The sequence below is a fragment of the Grus americana genome, chromosome 3 (assembly GCF_028858705.1).
Source record: "Grus americana isolate bGruAme1 chromosome 3, bGruAme1.mat, whole genome shotgun sequence".
In the NCBI taxonomy this organism is placed as follows: Eukaryota; Metazoa; Chordata; class Aves; order Gruiformes; family Gruidae; genus Grus; species Grus americana.
Window position 1 is genome coordinate 56,495,015 of NC_072854.1, and position 24,174 is coordinate 56,519,188.

At 36.8% G+C, this 24,174-nt stretch overlaps 1 protein-coding gene across 7 annotated transcripts in view; it reads right to left on the reverse strand.

Annotated features, from left to right (window-relative positions):
- The window catches only part of TBC1D32 (TBC1 domain family member 32), an 89,802-nt gene that overhangs the window by 25,809 nt on the left and 39,819 nt on the right, over positions 1-24,174 (reverse strand). For all 7 annotated transcript variants that reach the window (XM_054821980.1, XM_054821981.1, XM_054821979.1 and 4 more), the window contains exons 24-27: positions 15,420-15,542; positions 14,062-14,170; positions 13,125-13,218; positions 1,744-1,869 (exon numbers count right to left, since the gene is read on the reverse strand). In XM_054821980.1, coding sequence (XP_054677955.1) covers positions 1,744-1,869; positions 13,125-13,218; positions 14,062-14,170; positions 15,420-15,542 — 452 coding nt within the window. The remainder of the gene's footprint in view (positions 1-1,743; positions 1,870-13,124; positions 13,219-14,061; positions 14,171-15,419; positions 15,543-24,174) is intronic.

A 24,174-nucleotide genomic window follows, 5' to 3' on the forward strand; every position in this document is an offset into this window, starting at 1 on the left:
TAATCCTTCGAGTTTGCTCCATCTGTAACAAGAGAATGTTTTGATTTCTTGGGATCTGGACTGAAGCCTCTCAGTTCTCTGAAATTTGGGAGAGCTTCACATGCTTCAAAAGATACATAGCAGCACAGCTGTCTCTCATAAAATAGTTTCAAAGAACATGATGATGTGTCAAACCACACTCGTAGCAGGTATTCTGCTGCTTCTGAAATATCTCCAAGCAGATATGCAACATTTGAACAGCTTTGCATCCACCTTAAATTACCAGTGCTTACACTTAGTTTATAATATTTTGTAGGGCATTTTTATTTATTTATTTAGTGTTTCATTACACTATTCTGTTTCTATTTTCATACTTTACTTTTTTGTATGGTTTGTGAAAGCACTTGCAGAAGTCCATGTGAGGCTTAACAACAATTCCGCGGATACTTTCTTGCTGACTTTTACTCCCAGTTCCACCTCAGCTGGAAACAGTTATTCAGAAGCAAGCATAATATTAAGATTTGTTAACCCAAAACAAAAAGACTCTCTTGAATTCCTCATTCTAGCTTCTGGTACCTCCAACAAAGCTACAGAAAACAACCTACAACGGTTTTGAGGCTGTGTATGGATAACTACAAAGCACAAAAGGAAAGACTTTTATTCTTCTTTGTAAGCCAGCTACTTTAAATATATTTTTACAAAAACCAGAACATACATTTTTTCAACAAATAACTCCTTTTAGATGCAGGAAGAAAGACTAACAATTTTCAACAAAAAAAATATATAATCCAAGAAAAGAACAGTCTAGTAAATACACTGCATTCAAATAAAATTGATTTTACGACTAAATTATTTGCGCTTCACAATATGTAACATCAAAAAAAGCCCTTACTGAACTACTAGATCAGAGTCATGCAAGAAAAGTAAATATACAATTTCATGTGAAAAATCTAGGGTTTTTTTAATTGCTACTCTTCAGTTTATTTTTCTTATACTAGCAGAAGCTCATTGAAAATACCTTAAGTTGTTTCTGAATGGTTATGAATCTCTATTTGTTCACCTGTTTCACAAAGCTGTCTGAATATATGCATTTGTGGACATGCACAATAAAATGTATATTATAACTGCATATATGCATTATATACAAATACATACATATTCTGTACACACACACATTACTCCAAAGAGAAGGTGAAAACTCAGACTGATTTACAATCACCTAACACTATAAACTCAAGCTTGTTTCAAACATGCAATAAGAACAGAAAGCTCTGAGAATTTAGAAACATTAATTATTATCCTTAACCACATTATACAAATGACAAATTTCTTATTAACTATTTTAATATTAAATCAGTTTCTGTATAAATGACTTGCTTAAGGCTTCTGAAACTGCCCTGTAACTTTTATATTGCTATATAATTTATCATAAACTTCAAGTCTCTTATGTAAAACACACATGCTGGTTTACTTTGATCCCACATAGAAGATACTTATATTTCAGCCCTCTTTTTGTGTCAAATTTGTGAAATTTCACACGTCAATGTGAAAATAGCCTGCGCAGGCCATAAACAGAGAAAAATAGGATATGAGACATAAGCCTTGTTTTCTCAGGAAAATCCCAATGAAAGAGTTTTCATAATCGACACAAAATTATTGCCTACTTATATAGATAATGCAATCCTCAATGAAACTTTAAAGAACAGTTGCTTACTAGTGGCCTTCTGTTTGCTTGCTCTGTTTAACTCAGTAAGTCATACTCACTTGTTCCACTGATGACATCTGGTCTGGCTTTCATGACTTTGCAGAATTGTTTTCTACAAATATCTGTCCACCCAGTTTGCTTCTCTGGACTTTTTAAGAGTGACAAGAGCTTGTCAAGATCTTCATCTAGAAAAAATGAAAAATGAGTGTTATTCTGTAATGATAATCTTGGTTCATTTTTTTTTCTTTTTTCTTTCTTTTAAACTTATGTAAAGTAATAAGAAGCTATCAGTTACAGAGTGCCACAGAGACAAGTAGATGCATTCACAAACTTTCAACCATTTCAACAAAGAACAAGAAAGTCAGACGCAGCTGAAAGCCCTGTCATTGCCTGGTATTTTTGGCAAACCTCATACCTTAGGAAGAAAAGACTAAATAAATATCCCTTATTCTATGACAATTAAATTGGAGAAGCAGTTCTAAAACTGATAACATTCTGCTTCATACAGAACAGAAACATTCATTCTACTCACTGATGGGTTTTAAACATCTAAGACATTTCTGAGGCACATTTTATAATTCCCCTAAAGTTGTTACTCCCCTGTCTTGAAATGATAAGAACTGGAAAGACATTTTAAAGAAAGTAGTTTGGTATTTCCATGTAATTTTACCACTCTGAGAATCTAAAATAGAAAAGATAGGCAAAGATCCTCCACCAAGTATCATTGGTTTAATAATAAAACAAAAACTTTGTAGAACATGAAATGAAGCATGATAGACAGCAACATAACAGTGTTCTATAGAAAATTTCTGCTTCTTTCTGTAAGCAGGTTTCCTTCCATATGGACAGATATTATGGCATATATGCGTATGCCTTCAGGTTGCTAGGCATACCTATCAAGTAAATTTTGCAAAAATATATTGGGCTGCCCATGCTATGAGAACTCTTACAATAGCTTTGCTGATAATCTCCAGTGTTCTCCAATTTTGACACAAGGACTTAAAATTGGGATAAGAGATTATGCTAAAAGTATACTTTTGCTATCGCTGAAATGCCACCTTGCAAGTTTTGCGTTACTATTTAGAGAAACTTGAATTTTAAATGGTGTTTTCTGAAGAAAATATGTGCACCCAACATGCCAGGGCCCAGGCTCTTTGCTGGTGCTGTCAGAGGCTGCAACAATTCAGGCATTTTCTAACTTCTGAATGCCTGACTTTTTACCTGAGCACTATTAAAACACAGTCTTTTGGTACAATTGTTACATATGAGGCACAAATATATCAGATAAGGTTTTTCATTATATGTTCAGCTTGCTTATAAAACAAATCTGCGGAACAGTTTACAAAAAGATCTTTATGAAAGATACCTTTTAAATACAGAGAAAGAATTTCAAAGATTGCTCCTTACTGTTACTATTACCTTGTTATTAAAGATACTCTCTCTCTTATAACAGGGAGACATGCCTTAAAAATTAAAATTGCCAGTGATGCAATGACAAAAGGACAATATGTATGTTCTCTCTTGGCTAAAAGTGATTTTTTTTCCCCTCTATTTTCTACTAAGTTAGAGGAAATTACACATACTTTACCAATTTTATAGAATAAAATATCACAGGCTGAGGCAGTAAATTTCATAACTAGCTGAGTTTCTCAGAGGTTTGAAAACAGAACCACCATAGTGACAAACGCAGAACCAGCATGTGCAACATACTTGAAAATGTTAAGTTGGCTTTCAACAATATGATGGCTGTACTTAAAGCCTTAAGAATTTTTTCTTTAAGCAAACATCTTCTGCAAACAAAACATCTATTCTGGAATTCACACTGAACAATGCATATTAGCAAGCTACCATGACGCATGATGACACAGCGAACTGAATAATATGTGCAATATAGCGATTAAAATAATGCATACATATGCTCTGGTAAATCAAAGAGGAAATAATTTCTTCCCATATGCAACAATTGTTATAAAAAGCTAATATACCAGGAAGGGCTGACTATTCCAATTCTATCTCTCTGAAGGCGTAACAAATCTCAAGTTCAAATGTCAAGTCATTTTATAGAGTAATTTTATATCAGATAAAACTGATCAAACTCAGTTTTCTGACAGAAAATACTGGCCCATACAAAGTGGAAACAACCAAGTAGACTGCCTCTCCTCAGGCAACTTGGTTCCCAGAGTACTTGATGCTGCTATGAAATACTTTCTGGTCAACTTGAGGGGAAAAATAAAGGTGGTATCTGTACTAAGGTAAATGCACGTGCGCTCACTCCAGCTGTGCGCAATCCCTTTGCTGTGAGACCATGCAGTTGCCCTCATGATGAAAGGATCGTAGCCTACACTGCAACTAACTATTCACTAAGGTGAGGAAGGTTCTTCATACCTTACAAGCTCTCCTTTGTTCTCCTTCTATATTTTGGACACTATAGAAATGAACTCTGTCATGAAAGGTGACTTCTGATTAAAGATTCAACAATTGCTTGAGCAAGTTGATGGCTATTTAGAATACCTGCTGTTACTTTTACTTCTTTTAGGCATTTCAGTTTTTCAATAAAACAATTGTTTCCACAAACAAAATACTATTTTCAAATTATCTTATTCTTTTAAGATTATTAGAATATTTTCAACATAATAACGATATTGCATATAATTTATTTAAAGCTGATCTAAAGACCTTAATGATTTATAATCAGTAAATTGTCTGTCATTGCAATTTATTATACAGTATTTCAAAAGAAGCTTATTATAGTAACTTAATTATTATCATTAATAATTACTCCAAATTAATTAACCTGAAATTCCTTTGTTATCCTCAAATAACTAAGTCCTCAGTTAATATCTTTCCAAATAACATGCACTGATGCTTCGAGCAGCTTACATGAGTATGAAAATTTAATGTGAAGAAGGATTTAATTTTATAGTATTATCAGTAGGATTTCTAGTTCTTTCTCTGCCCTTTTCTGCTATTTCTATAACAGGTGAAGACTGAAGAAAATCTTAGAACTGCAAAGCAGCACTCCTCTACAAGTTAAATAGTTATTTTACTTCCTAAAGGATTGTAGTAATTCAGTTTGGCACACAAGGATCAGATAATACAAGCTGAGATTTAATCAGTCGACTTACCAAACAGAGACCAGGGTGAAACTTTGATTCCTCTGAAGGAAAGAAAACTACTAAAAAAAAAAAAAAAATCCCAATAATTTCAAGACAGCAGGATTTCAAGACCATGGCCCATCCATCTCTTCTGTCTCCTTCTAGCTTCTTGATTTAATCCCTATTTTTCTTTGCACAGTTTGTCTCTCCCTAATACTCTTCCTCTCCTGCAAGTTTTACAAAATTAAATCTTCATTTTGTGATTGTTGAAATGCACACATGCTGGTATCTAGCAGAAACAATGCATCCAAAATTGTGGTTTAAACATGTAACCTTTTACAACGTTAATTTATGCTCCACCAATAGAGTAAGTAAATAAAGATTACACTATTACAGTCTTTTCTGAAATTTTGCTAAAAGCCATGGACCACTGTATTTGCCTTAAGGTTCCTCTGGGAAGGTAGCGTTTTATAAATAATTAAAAAAAAAAAAAAAGAGAGCGAGCCTTGGGAGTTTTTTTTGAATGAAAACTATAACCTCCTAACAGTATTACCACATAACTGGAACTCCACTACCACAGTCCTGGGCTACGCATATGGCTTGTTACTGAGGCTGGGCTTTCACATCATCGCTAGAGGTGTTCTAAACACATGCCAATGCCAAAAGAAAGAAATCCTGCTCTATTTTTCTTCTCTTTTCTGGTACGTCACTGAATGGGTTCTCTAGTTATCCTAGATTAATGACTTGAATTAATTTTTTTCCTGGAAGAAATACCATAATGGTTGAAGGAGGTGAAGGACACAAAGTGAGGGAACAGAGGAAGAAAAAAAAAACCCCCACCATATTTACTAGTTTATGAAGCTATGGAACTGCATTATAAATAACCTACAGTTATCTGCATGTATGAAATCTGAACACCACATCATAACTTTCTACAAGTTTAAACTGATCTCATTCCCTAAAAGATGCTGCTTTATAATTCCTCAAATAATTTTTCATCTAGCTTTTGCATCTAAAGCGGGTAGGACCTAGAAAAATTCATAAATGTTTTAGAAAACATCAGAAATCCCACAAGCCCTTTCTGATCTGACTGTGTTTTGTGATAAAAGTGTTTTTCTGTGACTAAGAAACTAAGGTCTGTAAATCCATGTGTATCTTATTCAAAATTTAAATTTAGAGATAATGAATAGCCTGACTATATTGTATTTGACTACTACATGAAAACAAATCCATAGAAGTGTGTATATATATATATTAGGAAAGCTCATGTACATTTCTGATAGACTTGTCCACTTATTTCTCTTTCATCTTTCATTAATTGAGTAGACTCCTCAAAGGGTAGAAGACAACAGGCTCATACATGAATACTGAGCCAAAAATAAAAAGGAGCACAAGTCAAAGAAGTGTAGGTGATGAATACATCTATGTGAAATTCTAAGGGATAACAGAAAAGCCAATATAGCTGGTTTGTTGACAAATAAAGTTTAAAAAAAATTTACAAAAGAGAGACTGCTAGTTTCAGGCAGATATATAAAAGAAAAGGCTGAAGTCTGATGAAAACAAAAAACAACCACAAAACAGAAACATGGCAGCATGTTCCCATTCAAGTTAAAGTATAAAGCAAAGAACTCAGAGAACAGTGGCTGAGATAAAACATCAAAAGACTTTAAGAACACTATCACAGAAGATTTTCTGGTAGCAATTCTGGACTGTACAAGTCAGAGTAAGATTAATGAATGATGGCGTGCGTATGTACATGGAAATGCTAAGCACTGAATGTGTCATTACAGGACAATACAGACACTATTCTTCAGTCACACTCATCAGCTGTCACAAGAGCTAGGAGAAGAAAACATCTTCTGTGCAATCAGAAGAGTGAATATTACAGTTTAATATAATTCTAAAAAGTCTAACTTTAATAACCTACAGTGTTGTTAATATTACAAATAAAAATAATCATTGGTTTTAATAGCTGTATCCTGAATAACAAAGGACTATATCACTCTTTGAAAACTATTTAATAGTTCTTCCTCAAACTATCTTACTGAAACAATAATTGAACAATTAAGACAAAAGAAAAGCAATGGGGTATCTTGCCGCAGTGTAAACAGGTGGAAATGGCATAATTAATTTCCACATGTAAATAATGATCTGCATACATCATTTGAAGCTTCACTATAAATTATGTTTGACAAAAATGAACCATTAATACACTGCTATCGAATAGTTTTCTGACTCTAAATACTGGCTGAAATAATTTATGCACATTAATACATAACCCAATAAATTTATTTTTCTGTACATCCTTTCCTACAGACACATATACCATACAGGCAAATGCCTAACATCTGCAAAACCAGGGCAGATAGTTGTAAAGAGTGATTCGCTACAGGTTTTCCTCAAATACAAATATACTTTTTAGGTGAGTCTACCTATTCAAAGTGTCATCATGAAATGGAAGAATTACTCCACTACTCCAATGTAGTTACTAATTTTACCAGCATAAATTATGATAGCTTCATTTTTTGATCCAGTGAGGCAAAATATCCAGTTGCCAGTGTTTGTGAGCACTACATCACCACAGAGCAATAGCAAGAGTGTTAAAAAAAAGTTCTCTTAAGATGCAGCCTTGGTGCTGGGAAACACATGTTCCAGACACTGCAGAGTTAGCACTGCTCTGCTTTTTCTTACAGCTGACTTGTCCTCCCCCTCTTTCTTCCTCAAATTGAACAGCCAAAAAGGTGCCAGTGCTGCATGTTTACCGCTGTCCTTCAAAAGAATCTAGCGATGGAAGGAAAAACCAACAAACTATTTCTTGAGTTTTCTTCATAGAAAACTCATTGTGAATAAGTCCTCTTCGGTGACCACCCTTCATATGCTACTTTATCAATGGCTGCCATTACACTAGATACATTCACAGGCTACATGAGGTCTAGGGCTGTGGAAATGAAGCTTCCTGTTCCCTGACCTCAGCAGTACATAATCTTTTCAGTGAGCAACAGCCACACTAGTTCCAAAATTATTCTTTAAGGAACTAAGAGAGGCCTCTAGATCAACTGCCCTTGTCCTTATGGGGGACTTCAACTCGCCAACATCAACTAGGAACACCACACAGCTGATACCAGCAGGTCCAGGAGTCTCCTGAAACACCTCGATGACAACTTCCTGGTACAGGTATTAAAGGAGCCGACGAGGAAAGGTGCCCTCCTAGCTCTGTTACTCGTGAACAGAGAAGGCCTCGTGGGGGAAGTGGCGACTGGTGGCCATCTTGGCCATAGTGACCATGAAGTGGTAGAATTTAAAATCTTTGGTGACAGGAGGAAAAATGACACCAGAACTTCAACCCTGGATATTGGGACAGCAGACTTCAGGCTGCTCAAGGAACTAGTCAGTCAGGTCCCCCAGGAAACTGCTCTTGAAGGCATCGGGGTCCATCAGTTTTGGTCACTTTTTAAGGGCCACCTCCTAACAGCTCAGGAACATGAGATTCCAAAATGCCGCAAGTCAAGCAGGCGGGGCAGAAGGCTGGCTTGGCTGAACAGGGATCTTCTAGAGCTTAGGCGGAAAAAGAAAGTGAATGGTCACTGGAAACAGGGTCAGGCAACGTGGGAGAACTACAGGGATGCTGCTCACCTTTGTAGACAGAAAATTTGGGCAGCCAAATCTCAGTTAGAGTTGAAGCTGGCCAGTACTGTGGGGGACAATAAAAAGGGCTTTTTTAAATACGTTAATAACAAAAGGAGGACCAGAGAGAATATTGGCTCATTACTCAACAAAAATGGTCACCTTACAAACAGGGACATAGACAAAGCAGAGATGTTTAATGCCTTCTTCGCTTCTGTCTTCAACACTGATGACGGGCTCTGGGACCCCAGATGCCCCAAGTTGCAGGACTGTGACTGTGGTAATGATAATCTCCCAGCTGATCCTGAACTTGTGCGGGACTTGCTGCTCCACCTGGATGCATACAAGTCCATGGGGCCCAATGGGATTCATCCCAGGGTGCTCAGAGAGCTGGCTAATGTCATTGCGAGACTTCTCTCAATTATTTTTTCAGTGGTCTTGGGAATCTGGAGAGGTCCCAGTTGACTGGAAGCTGACAAACCTTGTTCCAATCTTCAAGAAGGGCAAGAAAGAAGACCTTGGTAATTACAGGCCTGTCAGTCTCACTTCAGTGCCTGGTAAAATTATGGAGAAAATTATGCTGGGAGTTATTGAAAAACACCTGAAGGACACCACAGTCATTGGTCACAGCCAACACGGGTTCGTGAGAGGAAGGGCCTGTTTAACAAACTTAGTTTCCTTTTATGACAAGGTCACCATCTAGTTGACCAAGGGAAGCCAGTTGATGTCATTTTTTTAGATTTCAGTAAAGCTTTCGATACTGTCTTTCACAGTATCCTGGACAAAATGTCCAGCATACAGTTTGACAAAAACATAGTGTGATGGGTGAGCAACTGGCTGACGGGTCGGGCCCAAAGAGTTATGGTAAATGGGGTTACATCAGGCTGGTAGCCAGTCACTAGTGGGGTTCCCCAGGGCTCCATTTTAGGGCCAGTTCTCTTTAATGTTTTCATAAACTACTTGGATGTAGGACTAGAAGGTGTCGTAAGCAAGTTTGCGGATGACACCAAATTGGGAGGAGCTGTTGATTCCGTCGAGGGTGGAAAGGCCTTGCAGAGAGATCTAGGCAGACTGGAGAACTGGGCAATCACCAACCGCATGAGGTTTAACAAGGGCAAGTGCCGGATTCTGCACCTGGGAGGGGGCAACCCTGGCTATACATACAGACTGGGCGATGAGACGCTGGAGACCAGCCGTGCTGAAAGGGACTTGGGGGTCTTGATTGACAGCAAGTTGAACATGAGTCAACAGTGTGCCCAGGCTGCCAGGAAGGCCAACCGTATCCTGGGGTGCATCAAGCACAGCATTGCTAGCTGGTCTAGGGGAGTGATTGTCCCACTCCACACTGTGCTGGTGCGGCCTCACCTCAAGTACTGCATGCAGTTTTGGGCACCACAGTACAAAAAGGACATAAAACTATTGGAGAGTGTCCAAAGGAGAGCAACAAAGATGGTGAAGGGTCTAGAGCTGAAAGACGTATGAGGAGAGGCTGAAGTCCCTTGGTTTGTTCAGCCCAGAGAAGAGGAGACCGAGGGGAGACCTCATTGCAGCCTACAGCTTCCTCACGAGGGGGAGCGAAGGGGCAGGTGCTGATCTCCTCCCTCTGGTGACCTGTGATAGAACCCAAGGGAACAGCATGAAGCTGCAACAGGGGAGGTTAAGGTTGGATATCAGGAAAAGGTTCTTCACTGAGAGGGTGGTCAGGCACTGGAACAGCCTGCCCAGGGAAGTGGTCACAGCCCCGAGCTTGACTGAGTTCAAGAAGCGTCTGGACAACGCTCTCAGTCATATGCTCTGATTCGGCTGGTACTGTGTGGAGCCAGGAGTTGGACTCAATGATCCTCTGGGTCCCTTCCAACTCAGGATATTCTGTGATTCTACAAAAATATTCAGTAAGTAATTTCAGCTTGCAGTCCAAAAGGCAACTTCCATTAGTTGAGACACACCCCTGGGAAACAAAGATTCTGTTATTGCATTTGTCCTTCAACTCCATCTGAAGGGAGGGTCAGAAGTGAAACATGTTCAGAGACAGCAATATCACATCTGAGTGTACAACCATAACCCTTTTCTTTTTTTTTCCCTCCCTCCCCAGCCATCTCCAATATCTGATCTACAGACATATTAAGGAGGAAAAAAAAAGAAAAAAATCAACTCAAGTTATGTTTTTATAGTTAACATCACAATTACATGATGGACACAGGACCAATTTTCAAAGGTGAAAGAAAAGGTAAGCTTCTCTTCAGGTGTCCATGTCTCCTGGGTAATAAGGGAGGAGGTAAATAAGAGGTCAGGACAGACAGAATAAAACCTGCAGTTACAGCCTTTTCAGCCAAAGAAACTGGACATTCTTTAACAGTGCTAAGAACGTAGTAGTCTTAATTATTCGCTTAATAGAAATGCCCCAAAAAGAGGACAGGAATGATGCTGCACAGGTGACACAATGAAACACCACAGCATGAAATGTGAACGCAGACAGCTTCAGAGAATTGCAGAAACACTGTGCTGGCCTTCGATCCCTGGTGACAGGTGTAACAAAGCCGTCATATGTTTGCACTCATATACGACGTACAAGTGTTTGCATGGCTGCAGAACTCTCGCCATTCAGAAGTCTGTGTGAAGCCTGTCCATCTCCTCACTGGAGCAGAATTAAAATATAGCAAGTATTTGTCTAAATTGTTTTTAAAACCTCTGAGCAAGCTATGTAACACACAACATGAATTCTGAATATTCACAACATCAAAGATGATGTTCTTAAAAACTCCAATGATGATTTCACAACTTTCAGATGTATCCTACTAGATTATTATTTTATTAATTTGTAACAAATCTTTATTGCCAAGTAAGCCAACTGTTCCTTTTTCTGCACAAGGACATAGAAAACAATCAATCTGCCCTCCTTATAACTGCTTTTAACATACTAAGAGACTTGCATGACCTCTGTCTTTTCAGCATCGGCCAGCTCCATATTACTTCAATCTATACTCGCATATCACATTTCAAGGTCATGATCTGTATCTGTGCTCTAGAATCCCTTGAACATATCTGTTTTCCTTAGACTGCTGTGCCCATGTGCTAGAGGCACTCCACCCAGGGACTCGCCACCCTCATCTGACAAAGGTCATCTTGTGTCTTGTATAAATACAACTCACAGATCTTATAATCATATTTTTAATCTCTTTTGTGAAAGAGCACTCCTATCACTGCCATACTGTCATGCTGAAGAATACAGTTCAGATATTCCCCATCTTCTATGCATGCTCTTGAGTTCTTTTTTTTCCAAGCACTGAAATAGATATTTATTAATTTCATTCTTTTCATTTTTAATCTATTTATTCTGATAGTTTTTTCACTATAAGTTTTGGGGTTTTTTTTAATGAGAATTGAAATTGAACACTCAGTGTCTTGTTTTCTTTTTTTTTCCCCAAACAGCAAAACCAAAATATTTTGACTATGAAACTAAATGTTCTGTTCATTTTTCAGTTAGATAGCCCTTTATTTCAGTTACCTTTAATATCAAAAATGCCATTTCAAATAAAAATATTTTAATAGTTCATCAAACACATTTGCAAACCTTTGAAACTTCATTTCAGCAAATTTACTGTTAATTGGAAAGTCTTACCCTAGCTTTCCTAGATGGTTGTCATCCACAAAAGTGACAACTACAATCTTCATTCTATTATCCCACAGAATTGCTCTGAAGCAGAGAACAGAGAGGTTCTGTGGGATACAATAAAATATGCTTTTCCAATCCAGGAATAATACTACCTGCCTCCTTAAAGACATATTTAAAACAACTGGGCACGCACTTTACAGTGATTTGATTCTTTCCTTATGAAAATTGCCTTGGGAAGCCTGGAACAGTATTACCAAAGTTAAGGTACAGAAAACTCCCTTTTTTTACAACTACATGGCTTTTCCTCTCATCAGAGGAGGGAATCTCCTTTTTTTTTTTCCCTCTTTTTTTCTTTTTAGTTTTTTCTAGATATTTATAAACAGACTATTTTGTATTCTGCAGTTAACGTAGAATTTCTATCACTTTTGAAAATCTGTATCTGCTAAGGAAATTCACAAATAATTTCTAGTAAGTACATCTCAAGGATGCAGTAAACATGAACAAATACAAAGAATGATTTATTTACTATAAGCCATTCATCAGATTCTTTTGCATTGTCTATGCAAATTAAAACCTTAAAACGGTTTCTCTATATGAATTAAACTGCTTTGCCTAGATAGTTCTTCAAAGGATTCTCCGGTCTACCCACATTCCAAATTGATGTTCAGGGTGGAAACCAACTATCCTAAACGCTGTCTATTTCACACACCACCAAGCTTTGTAAACACAGAGATCTGAATCAAGAAAATAGTGTACAAAAAATTTGTAGCTTAACCATACTGTCTTGCTTCAGTTACTAGAGAGATGATATAAATACATCTCATGAGCCACCCACCTGAGACGAGCCAAAAGGTTAATCTTGGAGTTTGCATAAGAATTAGATTACTAAACAGAGCTTTGCAGATTGACAGTTGCACAAAGCCAGACAAGCAAAACCAAACAAACTTATTTAACTACAAATGCAGCCAACAATAAAAAGTCCTTAAGTACTTATGAGCTTATAATCTGGGGGACGGGGGGAGTGGAAGGGGGGGAGGAAGAAAAAAAATTGAAAAATTGACAGAGATACCTGTTTGACATCTACACTGCTTGCATGCTTTGTACATACCTTGTCTGAATTCAGCTCTCCTAGGAATTTCTGCAAGATAGCACTTTGGCAAAGGGAACGATGAAAACATTGGCCAAGGATATGGATCACTGCCCTAGAAACAGGACCAGAAAGAAATTCATTTAGAAGAATTAATGATATTTGCTAGATTAACACGCAGGTAAAGTTCCCAGAGTTATTGCCCACACACCAAAATGATGCTTGATAATACAATTTGCAATGAGATACTCTGTACTTAAGAAGAAGGAAAGAAAAAAGTTCAGGGATACAAAATCCAAAAAGCATTTGAGCCACAAGTTCTTCCAGTATATACCACTGACAGTTTTGCTTTTATATTTTTTTTCAACCAAAAAAGGAAATTGCAGTTTCATAAAAATAAAAACCCCGCAAAACTGTATTTCCAATTTTATACATTGATCTAGATGTCTTTGCTGTGCTGACAGTAATTTGTACTTTGTCTTTATGAGACTGACAGCCAGCAAGAAGCAGAACATTTAAAGGAGGTACTTAACAAACACTGTATTGTTAGACCATCGATGAAAGCTCGAGGTATTAGATACTGGACATGAAAACCTAAGCACAGAAAAAAATATAAAATAAAAGGGTGATATAACAAATGGAAAGCTAATAAAGAAAGCACAGAAAAATGTAAGTAAAAATTAGACAAACTTTTATAGTAGTAAAAGTAACATTAAAACGGAGCAATACAAACATGTCATCTGAACCTGATATATCCTAGGCACATGCCAATCCCTGATAGTGGGAAGAATGTATTTTTTCAGTGTATCGCTTCTTAAAAAAATTAGCCCTTTATAAAGCTAAAGTTGGACTGATATTAATGTTAAATAATTTTCCACATGCTGAATTATCAGTAAAAACATTCAACTAATGAAGACAGGAGTTATGGAAAGCGAAACTGTTAAACTTTAATTCTAACCTTATCTAGCACTCTCAAAGGCAAAATCCTTTCCTGTGGTCCTCCAATCAGACTTATTCTTACAAGAATATGGTTTCTCTCCACTGATAGACCATCAATTATAAAATCCCTGGGAAAAAAAGAACAAAACCCAAAATGCTCCAAGAATCAGAATCACTGTGATTTACTGATTGTTTAATTCAGAAAACTTTAATGAGCAAAGATACCTCCAGAGACATACCGAGCTAAAACACAACCTGGAAAACATACAGGTATAAAGAAAAACAGAAACATGAAGTATCTTGAGATGTCTCCAAGCATTATCCTAACTTTGTACTTCCCTACATATTGCTGATAAGAACCATCCAAGCAGTTATTGGACACACAAGAGTAGAAAGCTTGGCAAGCTCTGTTATGCCCACATGCTCAGTAATTAGGGCAGAGACAGTTAATGGACCATCAAAATTTGGTCCTTAGTTGGCCTACCAGCAAATTTCTACTGTCACAAATAAGCAGAGTTATTCATAACATACAGCCAACTTGCTGTCTGAAGTCACTGTGTAGCCCAAGGTACCAATTTTTTTAAAAGGAATAAAAATCAGGTTTTATACATCAAGTTTCTTACAACTTTTTCCTTAGTAAGGAAATAGTAAGTTTCATCCTCAAGTGGTATACAACAATCATCTATATCTGCTGAGATTTCACTCAAACTGTTTGATTTGAACTCTGTACTGGTCCCATATAGCAAACAGTAAGAGGAAAGAAAGTTCTCTCAAATTCAGCATGCTGAGAGAAAGGACAAAATGTCTGTGACTGAATGACTGTCCACTTCTGTCCCGAAAATGCATTTTTTCCTTTTTGAAAGGATGCATTGTGCAATTTTATTTAGAAGTCAGTGATGGAAAGTCACAGAAGTTGGAGAGTTGACCAAGTTATAAATAAATAAAAAACCCAAACCAAAAAAAAAACCTGAAAGTATTGATGATGCCTTTAATTCATAAACATTAAAACAATACCCTAATTCTATATTTTATATATATAACATAAGAGAATGTTATAAAATAAAAAGGCATACTTACATCCACAAATTTTGCACTTTTTTTTTTAAGGAATAACTTAAGATTAACACAAAAATGAGAAAAATATTTCCTTTTTTTATTTCTTACACTTTTGAGGTGGACATGGGAGAAAGAACAAGACTGTTGTATCTTTTCATAATTTAATATTGATGATAAACCTGCATGTAAATAAACCTATGCAGATTAGAAGCCAACTTGAGTGAGAGCATTTGTATGTTTAAAGCACTAAGGTAGTCATGTATTTGTTTGCAGGAGAAAAGTCTAACAGTTAAAACAACATGTAGATCAGTCACTTCTTACCCTGGTCCTTCCGAAGTTTCTGTGACATTTTCCTCCTGAGCAGTTAGTAAAACTTGTGACACCTTATACTGAGTCTCCAAGAGTAAAAGGGTATTGAGCTCACAGCATAGCACATTTAACAACCTGCAGAAGGACACATTGAAATGATGGCACATCAGTCAGAAATCCAGTAATGCAGAGGAAGACAATGGCAAACATGTTTATGAGATCTCAAAATGGAAAGAAAACAAACAAACAAACACCACAAACCAAAAAAACCATGAAGTGTCTGAAAAATAACCAGACAGAACTGGGTCAGGAACACTCTTTTATATCCTTTTTAGCCACTCAAGTGGCACAGCCTTATGCAAACAAGGAATGCTTCCCAACAGATTTTTCATGTGCACTGAACAATCAGAGAAAATACTGGTCAGCTCAGTCTGCTTTTGAGTTTATATCACAGAATAAAAAAAGTGACACAGACTTAATAAGACATTCCATATGAAATGTGAAGAAATTATACAGTAATAGGCTGGTAAAGCAACTCAGAATCAGGTTGTCCAAAGAGGGAGGGAGATAAAAATACATCTTTCCTTTAGAAAACAGGCTTTTAAGCACTTCTGTATAATCAAATTTAACACAGTTCAAAAGCAATAAAAGATTTAACATGTAACAAAACCAACAAATCTGCTGGTATTTTTTTATTTCAGAAAAACATAAAACAACGGTAAATGAAGTTAATCACAAGAGCATATGACAGCACATTACATACAATTTTCTTTTATAACCTCAGGGCAAATTAATAGTGAAAGTACTCCAATATATTTCATGTAAATCTGACATAGGGCAATCCAAATCATATTACTTTAAAAAAAAAAAAAAAACAACCCCAAACTAATCTATTCACTCTAACACAGTAACAGAATAATTGCATTGAAGGTTTCCTGTTCATGGAAAATAATATGACTAAACATTCTTGTTGCTATTTTTATTTTCTGTTTTATCACAGTCATAAAACACAACATAAATTAAGTCTGATCAGCATTATATTTTCCATTCACATCAGCCTTGATAAGAACTACAGAATACATATTGTTTGAAATTTGCAGTCTGTTAGTCAATGCTTATTTTCTTCCATGTAATTCCCAATATGCTTCTACTGACAATAGCAAAAATTCACAAGCCATTCTCTGGATAATTTAACACCTGCAAATTCACACAATTGTGGCCAAGGATTAAATAGTCAAGATCATAATATGTCTTTTTTTTTTTCCTGTTGCTTTTTTAATATAACTTGATTTATTCAGTTTCAGTCCTCTAGAGTTTTATTTATTTTAACTATTTCCTGACATCGATTTGTTCTCAATACTTTTCAAATCACCAAAGAAATGACAGTTCAACTATATTTTTTTATTATTATTATATAGAAGAAAAATCTACAAAAAGAGCACTGAAACCATAATGAAGATACACCATTTCTTCTGTTAAGTATGATGACTTTAAATGGCAAAAGAACCTGTTTCCAGCAGTTAAAAACCACTTGGGAGAAAACTGAGTGCTGAGAATGCTTATAACATCTCCTCTGGTACACAAGGTAGAGCAAAAAAATAAAACAAACCATAAGCAAATAAAATTAGGTAGAAAGGACAGTGGTGGGATAAATGACAAAATACATGAGACGTACCATAAGCAGTCTCTGCTAGGACATTCAAATGAAATTTTCATCTACATGGAAAAATCCATTTAAAAATGCCACCACTGAAGTACAGATATTTGGTTTAAGGTAATATTCCATTGCTTTATCTTCCAAAGTTATGAATGTACAGACTAAAGTTTGAAACTAAAAAAAAAAAAAAAAAAAATCACATTTTATAGTGTGTATATTTATGAGGATTCTTGAATATGGCTGTGGAGTTTCTCTTTTTTAATTGCTTTTGGAACATAAGAATTGGATCAGAGCACCCAGCTCAATATCCTATCTATAAGCAGTGCATGCTTATAAAAAGGTATGAACCCTTGACAGATATAATACAATAAAAATCAAAGCATATCTTTTTGAGATATATTTTTAAATTTTGGTTTTAAAGCAGAAGACAGAACTCCCAACCTAAATGTTGCTGAAAACATGCTTTGATGCAAGGTCTTGTACCTGAGAAGGACTAACCCCATGCAACAGTACAGGCTGGGGACTGACCAGCTAGAGGGCAGCTTTGCAGACAAGGACCTGGGGGCCCTGGTGGACAATAGGTTGAACATGAGACAGCAACAAACCCTTGAAGGTCAACAGCATCCCGGGCTGTGTAAGGAAGAGCGCTACCAGAAGACCATGTGAGGCAGGTGACCCTTTGCCTCTATCAGTACTGGTGAGGTCATACCTGGAGTGCTTGGTCCAGTTCTGGGCTCCTCAGTAAAAGAATGACATGGACACACTGGAGCAGGTCCAGCAAAAGGCCACGAAGATGATTAAAGGCCATCTGATGTATGGAAAGAAGCTGAGCTCAGCCTGAAGAAGAGAAGGCTCAGGGGAGATCTTATCAATGTGTAGATATATCTGACAAGAAGGTTTGAAGAAGATTAAGGCAGATGCTTCTTAGTGGTACCCAGTGAAAGGACAAGAGGCAATGGGCATGAATTGAAACACAAGAAATTCCATTTTAACAAACTGTGATGGTCGTGAAACAGTGGAACAGGTTGCCCAGAAATATTGCAGGATCTCCAGGCTTGGAGATATTCTAAACCAGTCTGGACACAGCCCTGAGTGACACTCTCTAGTTGAGCCCACTTTGAGCAGACCAGTTGGACTACACAATCTTCAATCTCCCTTTCAATCCCAATTCTGTAATTCTGTGAAAACTCCTACTAAGATATACCATATTCCCAGGAACAAACTGCAACACAGATAAAATACAAGGTTATCTGAAGGTAGTCTTCTATAGACCTGTAATTTTAAAGAAATTAAGAAAAATCAAAATATGTATCATAGTTGTGAAAATATGGTAGTAATAAGTAATTTTATTTCTGAATTCTGCATTTCCTGTCCTATGTCATCCCTGTCTTTCTTGGAGGGTGCTTCCTGGATTCTCCCCCTTCAACTATAATTTCACAACTAATACTTCACTGTGGAAATCTCTAGTCTGAAAGAAGGCATGCTAACTAGTACTTGTGTACCTATGTAAACTATCTCCTTGGTTTTGGTAAGGGGAATCATAACAACTTCTTTTAATTACAGGCAGAACAGATGGTCCTTCATGGGATATAAACCAGCTAGTAAATAATTCTAGCTGTTAAAAAAACCTTGTCAATTTTTATGTTGCCTCTCTAAATTTTTTCACCTGAAAATGAATTAATTAATAATAATTAAACCACCTATGAATTTCTCCAAGTTGCTAAAAACACCTATTACGAGGATAGCTTATTATCATATTTCTCAATACTTTTTCTATGAGTTCCTTTTAAGAACATAATATGATGTTCCCTGTACTCCCATTTTCTTGTCTTTATTTCCCCCCCCAACTTCAAATCATACCTCTCTCACCTTTATTATGGTAAACCCAATTCTATTTTTCTGTAGTTCCCTCTACACTCCCATAGACTATTCTTCCTTACTCTCATAACATATGTTCTTTCCAAAGCCAATCAGATGCTCTGTCCTCACTTCAGGGATGCCTGCAAATGCTCAGCTGGTGCTGAAAGATGCAAGATCCTGTTCTTGGGTACAGCAGTTGTAATAGTCCGTGGTGGGTTGACACCAGCCAGCAACTAAGCACTCAGCCAGTTGCTCACTCACTCCCCATCTCCCAGAAGCAGACAAACACCTAGCCAGCCTCCGAGCAATGGCTACCTGGCAAGACCAACTCCCCCTACTCCCACAGAATTTATTGCTGAGGGTCATGTTATATGGTATGAAACATCCCTCTGGTTGATTTGGGTCAGCTGTCCCACCTGCGTTCATTCCCAGCCTCTTGCACAGCCCTAGCCTACTTGCTGGGGAGTGCGTGGAAAAAAAGCAAGCCCTGTTGCTGAGCAGAGCTTGCATAGTGTCAGCCCAAACACAGGTGTGCTATCAATACTGCTTTAGTCACAAATCCAAAACACAGCACCATGTGGACTGCTATGAGGAAAATTAACTCCGCCCCAGCCAGTACACAGGCCTAACAAAAGAAGATAAAATTTCATGCTATAAGCAGAAGTCCACCCACCATGCGGAAAAAATAAACTGGCACATCCAAAGTAACCTATACTGCAATTTCAGTAATATATGCATTCAGGCAGTGTGCAACAGCTAACCAAACCTGAAATGTTTGCATCTATGCTGTCTATAAGGTGTTCCAGTGATGTGACCCCAAAATGGTGGGCTAAACTGGTATTTGTTAAAGGTTTTCTTTTGGCTTAGTAGTTACTGCCTGCTGTAGATACAGACATAGCTGATTCAGGCCAGTACAAAATATACAGCATGACATTTCTAAAGAGCTCAGCTATGGGACAAGGTAAGGTCTGTCTTTCTCTCCCAGGAATCAATATTAAAAACGTAAGTGGAAAAAAAAAAAAAGGACTGGAACCTCTTTGCAGTAGCAGGACCTCCTTCTTGCTAAATGAACACGCATACCAACAGAGAAACCCAAAGCAAAATTTTCATTAAATAATTCCAGTGTCGTCGTCATGGGGTACAACCTCAAAACATTTAACATCAGAGCCTACATTACCAATTTGATTTATTCTTATTATGCTTTAAGCAATGGCCTGAGCTCCAATGAGAACACTGATTCAAACAGCGAGTGGCAATTACTATGAAGTGTGCCAGACCAGCAGACAAAGGCAAATGGCTAGCAAAAAAAAAAAAAGCCAAAAGTTACCTAGTCAGCATTAGAACACTGGAAGCTTCAGCCACACAAAGCTTTGCACACTGCCTCTGCAGACTGAACAAAGGGCATTAGCAATGAGCAGAGAGAACATGCTTCTACATGTGGTCTTTCTAAAGAATCAAGGCTTTTAATTGTCCCACTGAAGGCAATGCTCATAGTGGTTTTGAAAAATGTGAGATCTTCTGGACACAGAGTATTTTTCAATACCCTGAGTTGCACCTCCAATGCCCGGGGCACTGGAAACTACCAGCTCAGGGCAGTCATGTTTCTCCCAGTAAGAAAACTCAGGGACTGATGTATTCCTTACGATGTTTTCCACATGAAAAGATTTTCAAAAGAGCACCTACAGCACTTTAGCTACCCAATGTACTTACAAATCACAGGTAATGTGATTGCTAGTGGTAAAAGAGTTTCCCTAGCTAAACAAAAATGCTTTTCATGAGCATCACTTGCCAGCCTAGAGGACTCAGAAGTGAAGCAGATTTTAAATTGCAGGAAGTGAAGCGTTGAAATTTCCCTCAGTGAAGTAAAGAAAACCATCAACAAATAAGTGACACAATCCTATCACAGAATCTGCTGTTCCTACTTTAGTAATTATAAATTGTTTTAAATTAATAAACCTAATAAACTTCCATTAACATATAAACTAACAAAAAACTGAATTAACTGTGTAACTACATGATGTGGAAGCATGCCAACATAATCCTGTTGCAATCCTCATCTACTAATGTAGAGTCTGTCCTCTTTTACCTTTGGATTATTAAACAGGGGTGAAAGATTTACAGGACACGTACACTACTGCAGAAGTCTTTTCCCTCACAGACATCCAGCATGCACACTTGGAAGAAAGAGGTAAGTTCCCAAAGAACTGTGTATCACTTACTAGACAGAAAACATACTTAAAATGGCTCATTAATTAATTATTAACTCAATCAATTCTCCTTATTTAATTGAAAAAAGGTTGGTAGAAAATAACTGATCACTACATAGTCTTTCATGCTTCCATCATAAAAATTCAAATCTGGTAGATCTGGAGGAAGAAACCAACACTGCTAGGTTCAATTCCTCCCCTCTCTCACCACACTCCTCCCTTCCTTCAAGAGAAGGAACTCTGTGAACATGGCTTTCTTCCGTGCACAAAGACATAAGGATGTCGAATGCCACAGGATGTGGCATGAGAAGGGTTTCTTCAATACATCCAGCCAATAGCACCATAAGTGGTGTTGCAAAAACAGATGTACCAGCCAGTCATTCAAATGTTAGTGATCAAAAAGATTCACCAGTGACATTAGACAACAGCGTTCATGGGCTATGACAATGTATTTAAAAGAAAGATAGGTGGAAAGCAAGAGGTACAGCCTTGTTTCTGGCTCTGCAAGGAAGATGGAAAAGAAAACGTGAAAGGAGTAAAAGAATGTCACATTTTCTAAAGGGGAAACCAAGTTTGTTTAAAACCAATTTTAAATAAAAAGTCTTGCCTCAATTTATAACGAATGAGATTTTAAAGAATAATATATAAATATTTTCAAAAAGCTTCTGCTGCTCATAATGCTTTTTAATAAAGAGAAAGACAAAAAGGGGATAAATCTAAAGAGCACGTTGACCTGAGGAAAACGAATGATCGGGATTTATATCTTCTGCCTTCAGAAAACAAGATAATTAATGTTCCTTGCATTGTGTTGCAATCATTAAAATTACACATTCTCTTAATTAACGATACACATAATGTAAGTATGATTAAGGGAACAAATTATTCCATATGCTGAAGCTACCTCATTATTAAAATGCAATTACATGTAAGAGGGTGTGTTTACAATGCAGAAGAAAACACAATGGGAAAGAATGCACAGGTGTTTATTATCTGTATTTCCTAAACCCACAAAGTTGTCTCTTGCCTGTCACATGTTTGTTCATCTCCCAGCTCCTGTAGGATTGAATTCATTCACCTGGATTTTAGTGGAGTGCACTAGGTGAAATTTTGATTAATACATGCTACTTTGAAGCAAATTTCAAGACACTGATTTAGATGTCAATATAGTATAAGCCATTTAAATTCTCTTTCCAAAATCTTTTTCTTACTAGTTTTCCAGGCCAACAGAAATAGATACGATGCATTTTTATTATCTTCTGCACCAATAATAAGTATTATAAGAAAAAAACCATACTCACCATGATATTTTATGTGACAAAAAATGTGACTTAACAACATCAAAGTATTTATTACAGAAATCTGAAAATAACAAGCCAATATTCTTTTTCTATCTGCAGCAGGCTCTGTAGTTCTACAATACTAATATTGATGAACACGTGACTTCGACTAGTATTTACAATTTTCTATAATTCCACAGAAACATAAATGCATATAGAAAATTCACACACTATAATAAATACTCCTTTTTCAGCCTTACCTTACACAGATCTAAAAAAATCTATTTTTCATTGCAGTTCAAATTACAATTCTACAAAACAGGGTATCTTCAGATATCTCCAGTGCTAAGCAAGCACATTCTGTCTTTAAAATTAAACAGTCCCAATTTGCATACGTGAAGGAGAAGTATTTTACTCTCAATATTCCACGTATTTTCCTGCAGAAAGCCAAACTCTCAGAGGGCTGTCCTTGTTGCTTGATGCCCACTAGTGTGAGGCTAGTGAACAAGTGTGGGGATAACAAAGAATCTTTGTTATTTGACTTGATTCGGAAGGTACCTACGAAAGATTTTTTACCTCACAATATTTAGGAGTTTTATTGACTTATGTCCAAAATAAGCCACTGGGGGTGGGGGAAAGGGAAAAAAAAAAATAATTCCATAGTGGCATATGTATATAAGATAGCCAAAGAAAGTGGGTTGGGGTTTTTTTCCCCTCTTTAAACTATTCAGATGCCTATTATTACCATAATATCATATATCAAAAAAAAAAAAGGGTAAAAAACATTTTTCCAGGAACAGTATATAAGTGTACTCTATTAAATGAGGGGAATTTTTGCAAAGCTGCCTGTAAACCAACTCTGAACCCCTGCCACTGCCCACAGTCTATGCCTATTCCCAGCAACCCTGTTTGTCCTTCTGTTTTTTATGCAAGCCAACACTGACTATCTTTGAATTTATTTTGGAGTATTGATACTTTTTAGGGACAAGGGGTTGGTTATCGAAGGCAAAACTTTGGTATTTTGCTACACTTTAATCCAGCTAACAAGAAAGTGTCACTAACATTCACAGAAAACTCAGATTCTGAATAGACAGAACAGCAATATGTAAATGCCTGAATAATGCTTTAGGCAGAGGCTTTGAAAAATATATATTATGCATATGTTTTCTTGGCAGGCTGTAAAAACTCACAACTCATGGATGTGACATTCACTGTATTGAAATACTAGGTAAGTTGCCTTGATGCCATATAATTCATTGGTCTGAAAGAAAAAGTATGTTACCGCTGTTTACTTAATTCCTTTGTTAAAATAAGTTACAGAGATTGAAAGAGCTTGGCCTTGAAAGGGAGGTGGTTAAGATCTCCAGTGTCACACCTTTATGAAAATTGGTCTCTCTCACATCCAATAACTTCTAAGATCAGATCAATGGGTACATGTGTATGAGAGAAATAAAGCTGTTCATTAAGAAAATTCTCTGTGCTTAGTATGTTATAAATTTATTACTTTGATTACTGTTGTGAATTCCCTTTCTCTATGATTTGTGCTCTGATGGCAATTTAAATTCATAATCTTCTAAAATAGAAAGACTATTGAGAATTTTTGCATCAGTTCCTGTGCACCCAGATTTTCAAGCTGTACAAAAAAGTGGCTGAGACAGCCTTCAGTGTTCTCTTATCAACCAACATTGGCTGATTGAGACACTTCCTGCTTCTAAATAAGTACAAATCTGCTTTGAAGTTAAAACTTGAACTGACAGTTTGAAAAT